Below are 15,021 nucleotides of genomic sequence, written 5' to 3'. Positions count from 1 at the left end.
AAAAAAGATAAACATTTGGAGAGAAAAAAACACTCAAGAAGCAATAAACAGCTAAAAACTTTACATTTTTCTTATAGTAAAAGGGATAGCCAGTAATTTTTAGTAACATATAATAATCATACTTACAGTCCCATAAGAATCTTGATAAATTAACTGGCTAAAGGTCTCTAAACCTAGAGAGAGTAAAATTCATAATTTAATGCATTACTTTTATAACATATTAAGTCAGTAAAAGTTGTATTATCCAAACGTAGACCCATAACCAGATAAGGCAAATAAAACTAACTATAATGTTACCTCTATACCTCTAACATATTTTCTAAGATCAAAGCTCAGTTTTAAAAAAATCCCTGTTGCCATCTAATTAAAATGTTTTACTTCATTGTACCCATACCCTGGGTTTTGTTGGAATGATCAACTTAAAAATGAATAGTGACTTCATACAACAAAATACTAGTTACTTAATAAATATATAGTATTATAAAAAATAATTTCTATGCTAAAATATAGTCACTTTAAAATATAATACACTTGGGGTGCCTGGGTGGCTCAGTCAGTTAAACATTCGACTTCCACTCAGGTCATGATCTTGTGGATTTCATGGGTCAAACCCCACATTGTGCTCTCTGCTGTCAGGATAGAGCCCACTTCAGATCCTCTGTCTCCCTCTCTCTGCCCCTCCCCCATGCATGCGCGCCCTCTCTCAGAAATAATAAATAAACCTTAAAAAAAAAAGTATTAGAAGGTACATAAACAGAAGGGAAAAAGGATCAAAAGCACCATTAAAATATAAATGAGAGCCCAACTTAAAACTCAACAATGTTTTACTCACAGCTACAAAGAATATCTCCTGAACATTTTTCACTCAAGTGGATTGTTTCCTTAGTAAACTCTATTACAGGCCATTTCCTCTAACTGCCCTTGACTTTACTATATATATTTTTTCTTTAAATATTTTGAAGCGATCTCTATATCAAACGTGGTGCTTTAACCCACAACCCTGAGATCAAGAGTTGCATACTCCTGGGGTGCCTGGGTGGCTCAGTCGGTTAAGGGTCTGACTTCAGCTCAGGTCATGATCTCACAGTTCGTGGGTTTGAGCCCCATGTCAGGCTCTGTGCTGACAGCTCAGGGCCTGGAGCCTGCTTTGGATTCTGTGTCTCCTTCTCTCTCTGTCCCTCCCCTGCTCATGCTCTCTCTCTCTCTAAAATAAATATATTTTAAAAAATTTAAAAAAAAAAGTTGCATACTCCATTGACTGAGCCAGCCAGGTACCCCCAACTGTACCATAATTCATCATTCTAGCTGACAAGTATAAAGCCAGGGAAAATTTTAACCTAAGAATAGTTCAAAGTCAGAAACGAATCAGGAGACATAACTGATACTACAGAAATAATAAGGCTAAGAGACTACTATGAACAATTATAAGCTAACAAATTAGACAACCTAAGTATTTTACTATCCATTTCTTCTAAGAAATGGATACATTCCTGGAAACATACATACTAAAAAACCTGAATCTTGGAATAGAAAAACTGAAAAGACCACTTACTAGTAAGGAGATTGAATCATTAATCCAAAACCTCTTGACAAACCAAAGTTCAGGACCAGGCTTCAGAAGTGAATTCTACCATTTAAAGAAGAATTAACACCAATTCTTCTCAAACTTTTCCAAAAAACAAACAAACAAACAAAAAACAGAAGAGGAGACAACACTTCAAAACTCATTTTCCAGGGCCAGCATTACCCTGACACCAAAACCAGGTAAGGAAAAAAAAATTACTGGCCAATATCCCTGATGAACATTAATACAAAAATCCTCAACAAAACAGTAGCAAACTGAATTCAGTAATACATAAAAAGAGCCATACACCATGATCAAATGGAATTAATTCCACAAGTGCAGGGATGGTTCAACACCTGCAAATCAATGTGATACACCATATTAACAAAATGAAGGACAAAGTCATAAGATCTTTTTTTAAAAAATTTTTAGTCTATTTTATTTTCTGAGAGAGAGAGCGAGCAGAGGAGGGGCAGAGAGACAGGGAGAGCGAGAATTCCAAGCAGGTTCCACACTATCAATGCAGAGCCTGATGAGGGGCTCGAACCCACCATGATACCATGACCTGAATCGAAATCAAGAGTCGGACACTCAAATGACTGAGCCACCCAGGTGCCCCTAAAATCATAAGATCTTAACAGATGCAGAAAAAGCATTTGACAAAATTCAGTATCCACTTACGACAAACACTCCAGAGGGAACATACCTCAACATAATAAAGGCCATATATGGTAAGCCCACAGCTCACCTCAGACTCAATGATAAAAAGAGCAGCAATAAGACAAGGATGCTCACTCTAACCACTTTTATTCAACTTAGTATTAGAAGACCTAGTCAGAGCATTTAAGCAAGAAAAGAAAAAAAATAAAAGGCATCCAAATCAGAAAGGAAGAAGTAAAATGGTCACTATTTGCAGGTGACATATATAGAAAACCTTAAGATTCCACAAAAAAAGTGTTACAATTAATCAATGAATTCAGTAAGCTTAAATGATAATCAAAATACCAAAAAAATCTGTTGTGTTTCTATATTACCAGAACTAGAAATTAAGAAAACAATCCTATTTACAATGGTATCAAAAAGAATAAAATACAAAGGAGTAGATTTTAAAAAAATTTTTTAATGTTTATTTTTGAGAGAGCGCATGCACACGCACGCATGAGTGGGGGAGCGGCAAAGAGAGAGGGAGACACAGAATCCGAAGCAAGCTCCAGGCTGTGAGCTGTCAGCACAGAGTCCGACATGGGGCCCGAACTCAAGAACCATGAGATCATGACCTGAGCTGAAGTAGGACTCTCAACTGACTGAGCCACCCAGGTGCCCCTATAGGAATAGGTTTAAGCAAGACCTCTACCCTGAAAACTCTAAGGCACAGATGAAAGAAACTGAAGACACAAATGAATGCTAAGATAGTCAATGCTCGTGGATTGGAAGAATACCATTAAAATATCCATACCACTCAAAGCAATGTACATATTCAATGCAATCCCTATCAAAATTCCAATAGCATTTTTCACACAAACACAGCAAACAATCCTAAAATCTGTATGGCACCACAAAAGACCTCAAATCACCAAAGCAAGTTTGAGAGAGACGAATGAACCTGGAGGTATCACACTCCCTGATTTTAAACTATATTACAAAGCTACTGTCATCAAAATAGTATAGTACTGACATACAATCAGATATACTAATCAACATAATGAAACAGAAAACCCAGAAATAAACCCATACATATATGGCCAATTAATTTACCACAACAACAAAAAAACAACTAGGAAAAGACAGTCTCTTCAATAAATGTTGGGAAAACTGCAGCCACGTGAAAAAGAGTTAACAATGGACCACTATCATAAACTATACACAAAAATTAGCTCAAAATTGATTACAGACTTGAATGTAAGACCTTCTTCCTAGAAGAAAACACAGGGTGGTAAGGTCCTTGACATAGGTCTTGGCAACGACTTTTTGTATTTGACACCAAAAGCAAAGGCAACAAAAGCAAAAATAGATAAATGAGACATTTACTAAAAGACTTCCACAAATGACTTGAAACAAAATGAGAAGGCAACCTACTCTATGGCAGAAAATATTTGCAAACTGTACATCTGATGAGGGGTTAATATCCAAAATATAGGAAGAATTCACATAACTCCACAGCAAAAAATACTCTGATTTTAAAATGGGCAGTGGTCGCCCGGGTGGCTCCACTGGTTGAGCGTCCGACTTCAGCTCAGGTCATGATCTCATGGTCCGTGAGTTCGAGCCCTGCATCGGGCTCTGTGCTGACAGCTCAGAGCCTGGAGCCTGCTTCACATTCTGTGTCTCCCTCTCTCTCTGCCCCTCCCCCGTTCATGCTCTGTCTCTCTCTGAATCAAAAATAAAAATAAACATTAAAAAAAAAATTTTAAATGGGCAGTGGATCTAAAAAGACGTTTCTTTCAAAGATGACATACAGATGGTCAACAGGTACATGAAAAGGAGCTTGCTCAACATCAATAATCATCAGGGAAATGCAAATTAAAACCACAAGATACCATCTCAAACCTGAAAAGAAAAGCTATTATCAAAAAGACAAAAAGTGTTGGTGAGGAAGCAGAGAAAAGGGAACCCCTGTGCACTAATGGTAGCAATGTAAGTGGTGCAGCCACTGTGAAAAATGGTATGGAGGGCCCTCAAAAAATTAAAATAGAGGGGCACCTGTGTGGCAGTTGGTTGAGCAACCAACTCTTGATTCCAGGTCAGGTCACAATCACAGGGTATTGGAATCGAGCCTTGCATCAGGCTCTGTGCTGAGCCTGGAGCCTCTTAAGATTCTCTCGCATATTCTCTCATTCTCTCTCTCCCCCCGCCAGCTTGCTCTCTCTCAAATTTAAAAAGACAAAAATTAAAAATAGAATTACATATGATCCGGTAATTGCACTTCTGGGTATTTATCTGAAGAAAATGAAAAAATAACTTGAAAAGATGTGAGTGCTGCCATTTTGACAACATGGATGGACTGTGAGGACATCCTGCTAAATAAAGTCAAAGACATATACCATATGATCTCATTTATATGTGGAATCTCAAAAAAAAAAAAACAACAAAAAAAACACTCATAGATACAAACAACAGATTCGTGGTTGCCAGAGGTGCCGAGTGGGAGTGGGCGAAATGAGTGAGGGGGTCAAAAGGTACAAACTTTCAGTTGTAAAATAAATAAATCCTGGGGCTGTAATGAACAGTATACTGGCTTCATTTCATAGTACTGTGTTGTATATTTGAAAGTTGCTAAGACAGTACATCATTAAAGTTCTTCTCACAAGAAAAAAATGTTTTTAATTAATTTATTTATTTGGGGGGGTGGGGGGGTGAGGGACAGAGAAAAGAGGCAGGGAGAGAATCCCAAGCAGGCTCCACCCTGTCAGCATAGAGCCTGATGCTGGGCTCAAACTCACAAATCGTGAGATCATGATCTGAGCCAAAATCAAGTCAGATGTTTAACCCAGACACCCCAAGGAAAAAAAAAATTGCAACTATGTATGGTGATGGATATTAGCTAGACTTATTGTGGTGAATGTTTTGCAGTATATACAAATACTGAATCATTATGTTGTGCACCTGGAGCTAATAATATTATGTCAATTATACCTCAAAAAAACAAAGACAGGAAATAGAAAAAAAAAAATTCAAAGTCATTTTTGTTGTATCTTCTCCCTCCCTCCAAATACAAGCCCCAGCTGGGAAGAGTAACTTTGGAATTTTCTGTTAAGTGCAATACACTCAATACATTTACTATTTAGAGCATTGCTTTGAGCATCTGACATTTAAGAGAAAAATCAGGTTTTTTCTTAATTTTTTAATTTTTAATGTTTATTTTTGAGAAAGAGAGGGAGACACAGAATCGGAAGCAGGCTCCAGGTTCCAAGTTGTTAGCACAGAGCCCGACACAGGACTCTAACCCATGAACTGTGAGATCATGACCTGAGCCTATGTCAGACACTCAACCGGGCCCTCCAGGCACCCTGAGAGAACATCAGTTCTTGAACTGGAACCTAATCAATGAACATTCTCAGAAGTGCTTCATTTTGATGTGACTCATAGCAAGTAACAATAAGGCTTTGTTTTCCCTAACAAACTTCAGACAAAGGCAGACCAGGCTAAAAAAGCTTAAAACCACATAACATTATATATAAATGATCTAGATGATAATGATTACAGTTACATTTGCAGTAAACACCTATAAATATTTTCATGTTCTATTCTGAAATAAGATTGAAATCATATTATTATTACATACAGCATCACAATGATTATTTCAGATAACATTCAACCTGAATCAAACCCAAGGCCACTTTTATTTTTAATTACTGTAAGTTTGGTTAGCTCACATTTAAAAAAAATTATTCTTTTTTAAAACCCTACTATTTGGAAGTCACTACAACAACATCTCAAATTAGAGGAGTAAGAGTAAAAGAAGCTTTTGCACAGTGCAAGTAAATGTTCCATTACCCTCACTTTGAAATTCCGACTCTGGCTGAAATTCAGATAAAGCTTTTAAGGTTTCTCTCCGCCCACTGCCTCCCACCCCTGTAGGTATGTGTATCTTTCACACTGTCCCTATCAACTTGGGGATGTTTCTAACTCCACAGGGATTTAAAACGGTGTGGGGGGGTGGGGGGGTGGGGGTAGGGCTCTCTCCCTTCTCCCACCCCTGTGGTGTGTGTGGCTGAAGGCTCCTCACCACGGCTTCCCACAAGACTTTCAAGATCAAGTGATTCCTGGCCAAGAAACAAAAACAGAACCACCCCCCGTTCCCCAGTGAAAACTGGTAATAAGATCAGGAGCAACCCCAAGAAGAGACACTGGAGAAGAACCAAGCGGACTGTATAAGGAACTGCACAGGAGACGGCACACGTTTATGCTGTGTCGAGGTCACTAGCATCTCACTTTACCAAGCTGAAAGTATCCCCACTACTTGGACTGACAGGAGAATATGTGTTATCAGGTCGATTCTTCTTCTCTTTGCTCCGGTGCTTCTGCATGAGTAGGTTCCCTAATAAATCTGAAACCTTTTGTTTGTAAATAAAGAAAGTTGTTTATTTATTTATTTATTTATTTATTTTTAATTTTTTTTTTCAACGTTTATTTATTTTTGGGACAGAGAGAGACAGAGCATGAACGGGGGAGGGGCAGAGAGAGAGGGAGACACAGAATCGGAAACAGGCTCCAGGCTCCGAGCCATCAGCCCAGAGCCCGACGCGGGGCTCGAACTCACGGACCGCGAGATCGTGACCTGGCTGAAGTCGGACGCTTAACCGACTGCGCCACCCAGGCGCCCCAATAAAGAAAGTTTTTAAGTGGAGGGAGGGAGAGACTTGCTACCAAAGGCAGCAAGAAAGGAACAATGAAACAAAGTGAAACAAAATCCCCAACTCAGCAGGTTGAGCCACTTCTAGCTCTGTCAACATTACAGTCCCCGGGGCATGGAAGACTTACACTCATGAATAATTATAATAACCCTCCGACATTTTTTAAAAGGTCAAACGATCTTTCTTCTGTGCTCTAAGTGTACACGTTTGATGGAAATTATTTTGCAAACAACCGAGGAACCATCTGTAAAGGGTCTAAGGAAGCAAAATTTTGCTGTGCCCGATCTCCCAAAGCACCAAATGGAAATGTTTCTTCGACTAGGAAATAACTTACCTCGTAATACTCCCCAAACTCTGTTGGCCTTGAGGAAAGCCACTGGTTCTTTCACAAGTAAAGTATCTGCAGTGGGGGGGAAAAAGTTTCTGTTAATCCCTCAGTGACACACAGTGAATTTCCTAAACATGTAATTAATATTTCTGGACCATTCTTTTCTCCCTAGCTCCAGGCCTGTTTCCTCCAACTGCCTCCCGTACATTCTTCACAGAGATACCCTGCGGATTCCTTGAACTGTGCATGCCCAAAGCTGAGCTCCCCCACTCTTTCCTGCTCCATGCTGCCCCTGCCTGTCCCTAGTGCCTTCATCTCCCTGAGGCACCACAGTGCCCTCCTACCAGGTGAACTTTTCGAGTCAGAAATCTGGGTGACATCTCCACAATTCCTTATTTTCCCCTCCAGGAGAGTTATTCTCTCCACGGCCCCTCAACAGACTAGGTTCCTAATTCAGCTATAACTTTAAATCAAACGTGCAAAACGTTCCTCAGTTCTTTAGTTCCTTGGGAAAGCCTCAAGTATCAATCCACCAAAGGCCAGAGACTTACCTCCACTCTTGCTCTTCTCCTTCTGTGCTTCCCTACTTGCCTTGCATCCACCTTCCCAGCTATTAGCCTAAATATGCCTTAAGGTTCACTTCCTAAGTCACTTGAGCTAAATTCAGCTTTGTCCCAATCAACAAAAGGTTCACACCCAGGTAGGGCAGGTTCCAGCTGGATGCTTCTGGACAAAGGGGGGGCGAGGGGGGGGGGGCGGTGCTAATCTCTCAATCTTAAATCCCACTCTGTGTAAGGCTGTCCCAATAGTCATTTGAGACTTTTGGAGAGGGGAGTCAAACACAGATAAAGTAAAGCACCAGACAGTACAGAGAGACTAAAAGCTGAAGGGTGTGGAAAGATGGGGACTCTGCCACAGTAAAGACACTCGAGGGCTGCAGGTTAATGACTTAGTATCATATCTGGCCTGCATCATCACCCTCCACCACCGCCACCCACACTGTCCTACAGGAGCAGGCCGCAGGTAAGGAAAAGAGCCGTCAACAGCCAATAATCAGGTGACTCTCTCACGTGACAGTCTTGTGACAAGGCAGCTGTTTCCATCAGAAGACTGCAGTGCTGGCTAAGAGAGGGATTGCTATTTTGAGTACAATGTAATCATGTTTCCTCTCCACCTCTATCAAGTTCTTAGCCACTAGACTCATGGGATGCTGTTTAAAAACATTTTTTGCTGCAACATCGTTTTGAGATCTCCCAGAAATAGTTGTAACACAAAGAATCACCTAAACACATTAACATGTTGCATGTACTTGATGCTTATTTTCCAATAGCTGAGGATGCAACAAGGGTTCTGATTCAACTCAACGCAAAACCCACAACGAGAAAGCAGTTAAAACGAGATTTTGTTTTCTTAGAAGCTGGAGAATTTTAATTTTTATTTCAAAACCAAATTACGAGTGTTCACAGTGATTACCTCCCTGATGTGGGATGGGAGTGGCACCTTTGACTTTTCAGTTATCCCCTTCTGTGCTTGCTTTCTGCGCCGTAATTACTTCGTTTTCAAGAGTGTGCACACAAATAACATCAATATGTTATTGTTTAAAAATAAAATAGGTAAGGCTAAAATCGCCTTTGAGATGCCCACTCAAGTCCCTCTACTTTCCTCAGAAGAAATACACATCACACCTTTTCCTGGGTATTGACACACACACACACACGTGTTAACAAATGTAGCATGGCTTCATATGTGCGTTCCTGTGCGTGTGCTGAAATACAAACGGTATCCTGCATTAGTATACAATGTCCTTTGTTCAACCCAGCAGTTCATCTTGGCAGGCTCTCCAAGTCTGTTCTTTCACTCTGCCTCTTTATTCTTCACTGCTGTGTTCTTTAGTGTGGACTGACAAGGCATATTTAGTCATTCTTGCGGGGACGAACATGTAGTTTTGTTTATAACTCCTCACTGGTACACACAAGCTGCGTCGAACATCCCTGTTATATGTAATTAATGCTCTACAGGAGAAACTAGGTCATTCCTGGTTCACAGGGAATACACATTTCTAATACATAATGCTGCAACACTTGTCACTCCCTCCACCGTTTTCCCATACTCCGCAGCAGCTGGTGTCATTTCCATCTGTGTTAACTTTCTCAGCATCTTCATCAACTAGTTCAAAACTTAAAACTAGTTTATCCTTCGACCAGAAAAACACAATCAGCTTGGCCCAAGGAGCTTCTCTTTCAGAATAAAGGTTTGCAAAGCTGAATGGATGACAAGCTCTAACTCTCCCATCTCAAAACACTGTATTTTCTGGAATTTACAGTATGTCATTACTGTTGCTAACGGACCGCAAAGACTCCTTGGCAAGTCAATGACGCTTTCTATCTCAATTCAGATTGTAAAACATAATTCATGAAGGGTCTGAGTGCGGTCAACTGAAATTACATGTCTGATGTTGCCCAAGAATCCTGTTTCTCTTCTAAGAACAGCTACAGAATTGAGAAATGAGCTTATTTTTCCGAGGTGTATTATTAAGAAATGTGATCTATACTAAGAGGATGAAGAGACATACTGAACTGTCTGTAACGCAGTCTGAGGACAAAGGAGTCACTCTTTTCTCTGCGATCTGGGGTATCCCTTCTATCCTTACACCCAGCTCACCAGTCTGCTCTCTCTGCGCTTAATCTATCACCTACAACCTCACACTGCTCCCGTTGGTTCCTTGGTGTATATTCCACGTTTTCCCCAGTCAGTAGCCCCTACAGAAACATTTTAGGCAACAAAAATATCTTACAGCTAACTTTTGTTTATATCCTGAAATGAAAGAGCTCCAGCCCCACCCCCAGTTCTGTATCATTTTTGTGTCAAATAAGATTACAAACAGAGATCATGGAGGTACACACAGATTTATCTCCAAAATAAAAGTGAAGAAACTGCCTGATGTCCAAAAATGAGTTATTAGCCAAGTAAATTACTGCACTAAAAATGATGTCATAGAAAAATATTTCATTACATGTTCGTTTCACTAGACAAAAAAAAAAAAAAAAAAAAAAGCCAAATACAAAAACCCCACTTTCACATAATTGTTTCTCATACGTTTATACTTCTATCAACGTGTAATATTTCAATGTATCACTCTACAAAAAAACCACATCTGAAATAACGGTGGTCAAGTGAGTGCTGGAGTTATGAATGATGTACTGTCTCCTCTTCACTTCCTGTGCTTAAAGATGTTCTACAATGACTGTGCATGACTTTAATGTTAAGTTGAAAAATAAAAATCATAAACTCACTGGCCAAGAACTCACAATAGTTCATGGCATGGAAGCTGTTCTGGCACTTAAGTCCCCAACGAGCAGCACAGGATACGACACGCTCACGTTAGCGTAGGTACTCACAGGACTCGTCTGAAGTGATGTTGGGGAAAAGATCACACTCCGAGTCCAGGACAACTGTGACGAGAAGTTGCTGTAACTCTATCGCACTATTAGGTTTAGCAGGGCGACGCTGCCTCTTGTCGAAACCAAAAATGTATTCGTGATATCTGTGTGAGAAATAAATTCAAATAAAGTTTTAAAGCACCGCAGCCAAATTTTACATACATATGTGGCAGTGGACATCCCAGTGGGGCTCCTCCAATCCCGGTCACCCCGTACTGGTCCAATTAGAGGCTCTCACCCCAAGCTGCACATCAGAACTTCCGGAGGAGCTTTTTGAAAATACTGATGTCCAGACCTCCGGAATCAGAATCTCTGAGGGTGGGATACAGGCACGGGAATTTGAGAAGGTACACCCACACTTCCAAGTGCCTCATTTCAAGAGACTGTTAAGAACCAGTAATCAAACCAATAATGGGAATCCCATCACTCTTGGGTAGGCAAGCCAATTGCACCCAGTGATGAAGGTGGTACATTAGGGGTAATGGTGGCAGAAAGTTTCCTACACTAAGTGAGCCACAAAAGCCACATTTCTCTGTATGTGATACCTGGACTGGCTGTAGCCACACTAAAGATAGCAGAGATGGAAAGAACACGGATTCCCTAATGATACTGTTGAGCCACTTAGTCAAGTAGCTGTGGAATCCTGTTTTGGACTTCCTAAAATGTGAGATAATAGGTTTTCTTATTGCTTAAGCTTGACTAAAACAGAGTTCCTGTTACCTTCCAAAAAAAAAAAAAAAAAATCCTAGCTAATACAGAAACCCCCCCAAAAGAAGGTCACTAGCCTACAGAATTCTCGCCAGGGTCTTGAAAATTTACCTTCTGCTGGTACCCAAATACCAGAGAAAGGGGATATTAAAACAGCATTTAAAGGTGCTAAAAGACCAGACAGGCTTCAAAGCAATTATTTAAATAACATTTTATAGATTTTGATAAGCTAGAGGCTGTGTATGCTACTTAAGTATAAGAACACCTTGTGTTTTTTCAGAAAAGTAAGGAGAGGTAGGAAAGTTCCAATGAGTCTGGAAGCGTATGGAAGTTAACCAGTGACAGAACAGAATGGACGATGATGCTGGGGGCCCTTTCCAAGGGAAAACCTTGACAGAATCAGAAGGAAATTAAGAGGGGCACCTGGGTGCCTCTGTTGGTTAAGTGTCTGACTTCGGCTCAGGTCATGATCTCATAGCTCATGGGTTCGAGCCCCCACGTCGGGCTCTGTGCTGACAGCTCAGAGCCTGGAGCCTGTTTCAGATTCTGTGTCTCCCTCTCTCTCTGCCCCTCCCCTGTTCATGCTCTGTCTCTGTCTCAAAAATAAGCAAACATTAAAAAAAAATTAAAAAAAAGGAAATTAAGATCGCTGAACTGTATAGTTAGAAATGGTTAAGATATGGGGTGCCTGGGTGGCTCAGCAGGGTAAGCGTCCAACTCTTGGTTTCTGCTCAGGTCACGATCTCACAGTTCTTCAATTCGAGCCCTGCATGGGGCTCAGCACTGACAGTGCAGAGCCTGCTTGGGATTCTCCCTGTCCCTCTCTCTCTCTCTCTCTGCCCCTTCCCCTGCTCTCGTGTGTGCTTGTCTGCTCTCTTAAATGAATTAAAAATTTTTCTTTCAAAAAAAATTTAAAAAGAATTTTTAAAATTTAAAAATTTTTCTTTCAAAAAAAATTTAAGAAGAAATGGTTAAGATGGCAAATTCTATCTTGTATGTATTTTATCACAGTTAAATAAATTTTTTAAAAAAGGAAATTAAAATTGCCAGCAGCTCTGAATTTTGAGCTAGGTGCTGGCTTGGCCCAAATAAGGAGAACTTTGGTCCTAGATATTAAAACTAACAGAAAACTCAAAGGGTTCTAAACCAATGGTGTCCAAGGTATTTGGGTTAATTTTCCCTTTCAGGAACTGAGGGAGTGCAGCTATTCATTCATTTAAAAAAAATGAGTGACTCAGGGCACCTGGGCAGCTCAGTCAATTGAGCGTCCGACTTCGGCTCAGGTCATGATCTCACAGTTTGTGAGTTCGAGCCCCATGTCAGGCTCTGTACTGATCGCTCAGAGCCTGGAGCCCGCTTCAGATTCTGTGTCTGCCTCTCCCCCGCTTGCGCTCAGTCTCTCTCTCTCAAAAATGAATATTAAAAAAAATTCTTTTTAATTAAAAAATGAGTAACTAGCATGCGACGGACCTTGTTCTACAAGTTGAGGAAGCTGCCATGCACCAGACCCAACTCTCTCCTTGCAAAAAACACAGTTTGAAAGCAGGGTTTGTGATAGAAGTTGGGCCCCCCAAAGACAGGAGCCTCTGGCTCTGAACTGCCTAGGGCACAGACCGTGTGTCCACCTAGAGCCTTTGGAACATCTCCATCATCTCTACGTTCTTCCAACCACACTGCACTTATACTCTGAAATAGATATTGACCTTCCTGAATTCCTAGAATGCTCCCCTGAATGCTTTCAAGTCTTAGCCATAAGGGCTAATGTTTTATATCCTGCTTCCTAACAGCGTAGGGTATAATTAACAGCTGCTTCATACACCAGCCATGGTTAGTTAGGCCAACTCCAGATAATCACCTGCACTGCCTCGAAATGCCAAGCCTTGTTTTCAAACCATCTCACCACTGACTCAAGCCCTTGTTATCCAACCACTGTCAACTTGACTTCCTTGCTCTCTTGCCATAATCCTCGTCATTTCAAGCCTATCACCCAGTCCTCATTTTACTAACAGTATGGCACAGAAGGAAAATACAATTTTAGACACTGAGTCCCAAAGCAAACGTGGTAAGCGTGTTTGTTTTTTTAAAATATTTCCTAGCCAGCACCAAATTACATTCCTTCCCTGAACTGCAGGCCTTCAAGAGACTCCATCCAGCCTACACAGGTCTCACGGTGAGGGGACACCAAAGAAAGGCTGCTGAAACACCTCCCCAAGTGCAATCAGCCTTCTGTGTGGTGTGGCCAGCAAAGCCAGGCTGTCGGCTGCCTCCTCATCCCCTGATTCACCCCGTCTGTGGCCAAAGGGGTTGCAGACATGGAAATGTGGTGAGCTCCAGAACAGGAAGCAGGGAGAGCCAGCACATGACGTGCTGGGAAAAGACGAGCAGAGACTGCGATGAACCCATTACATCGAAGTAATTAGATGAAAGCATGGAACATTTCCTAAGAAACAGACTTTGGGAGTTTTGGGCAATGCTCCAACCTGAGGACTTTCTGCCTTCTGAACTGTTACCTGATTTGGCCAGTGGGGTGGGGAGACTGCAGACGGCAACCAACTTGGGAGTTCTGGTGTCAAGCATTAAGCACTCATTTTCCTCCTAGAATTCTCTTCACGCAAGAAGCTGCCACTCTCCAGCCCCTCCATCCGCCCTACTCTCCCCTCCAAGGCGAAGCTGGGCACAGATTCTGAGCAGCCTACTCCTTCCCTCTCAGTATCCCGCACGCAAACCAGGGTTCCAGAATGCCCGGGAAGTCCCTTAGCAGGCCGGAGGGGGAGGGGAACAGCTTGGGTTTCAGCGGCTGTCTGAGCCGGCTCTCCCACTTTCTGGACTTGTCCCTTTGGCGAGGTCACGGGCCAGCTCGGCACTGGTTCCTTATCTGCTGAAAGGGGAAAAACGCACGCGTACGGTCGCGGCGTTGACAAGAGGCGCGCAGAGATCCCCTCCCCTCGCCCCCCGCGCCGGCCCAGCGCCCCAGGGGGTTGGCCCCGCCTTCGCCCCGCAGCGCGCAGGGAGCGCTCACCGCCGAAAAGCTTCTTGCAGGAGGGAGCAGGTGGGGCCGGCGGTGGACGAGGGGCCGTAGCCAATGGAGAAGTTGTCACGGGAGAGGTGCAGCAGGCGCGGAGACGTCTTCACCGAGAGCGGCATAGGCCACAGGGCCGGCTCCGGCGCGGCGGAGGAGCGCGGGGCCAGCGCCGCCAGCAGCGCCAGCAGCGCCGCCAACCCCATCCCGCAGTGCCTCATGGCCGGTCGGCCCAGGTCTGGCGGAGCTGCAGCCCGCTCACCTGACCTCCGCCCGGACCCCGAGGAGGAAGCGCCGGAGGAAGCGCCGAGCGCGGGGGCGGCGGAGTCAGCTGACGGCGCGCCCCGCCCAGGCCCGCCTCCCGGCCTGTGGGACCGCCCCGCCGCCCTCCGCGCCCCGCCCCGCCCCGCCCCGCCCCGCCCCGCCCCGCCCCGCCCCGCCCCGCCCCGCCCCGCCCGACCCGACCCGACCCGACCCGACCCGACCCGAGGGGAGGCCCCGGGAAACGCGGCGCGGGGCTGGGACGGCGGGGGCTCCTGCGGCGGGGGCTCCGGAGGCTTGCGCCCCAGCCCAGACCGCCCCTGACCGCCGTTCAGCTTGAACCGTAG

At 43.2% G+C, this 15,021-nt stretch overlaps 1 protein-coding gene across 2 annotated transcripts in view; it reads right to left on the bottom strand.

The window, feature by feature from the left end:
- Window positions 1–14,662, bottom strand: part of HEXB (hexosaminidase subunit beta) — a 31,489-nt gene extending 16,827 nt beyond the window's left edge. The window contains exons 1-4 of one of the 2 annotated variants that reach the window (XM_047087948.1): window positions 14,414–14,662; window positions 10,645–10,790; window positions 7,253–7,318; window positions 127–173 (exon numbers count right to left, since the gene is read on the bottom strand). In XM_047087948.1, the coding sequence (XP_046943904.1) occupies window positions 127–173; window positions 7,253–7,318; window positions 10,645–10,790; window positions 14,414–14,634 (480 nt within the window). In that variant the 5' untranslated portion in view covers window positions 14,635–14,662. Of the gene's footprint in view, window positions 1–126; window positions 174–7,252; window positions 7,319–10,644; window positions 10,791–10,924; window positions 10,954–14,413 lie in introns of those variants that run through there. The other variant, XM_047087938.1, reaches the window with a different exon arrangement.
- Window positions 14,663–15,021: the final 359 nt, after the last annotated feature.

Source organism: Lynx rufus, unplaced genomic scaffold (assembly GCF_022079265.1).
Source record: "Lynx rufus isolate CCGP_SWC_20201006 ecotype Redwood Valley unplaced genomic scaffold, mLynRuf1.p SCAF_1, whole genome shotgun sequence".
Taxonomy (NCBI): domain Eukaryota; kingdom Metazoa; phylum Chordata; class Mammalia; order Carnivora; family Felidae; genus Lynx; species Lynx rufus.
Note: the sequence above shows the minus strand (reverse complement) of the source record. Positions and strands in the feature narration are given on the sequence as shown.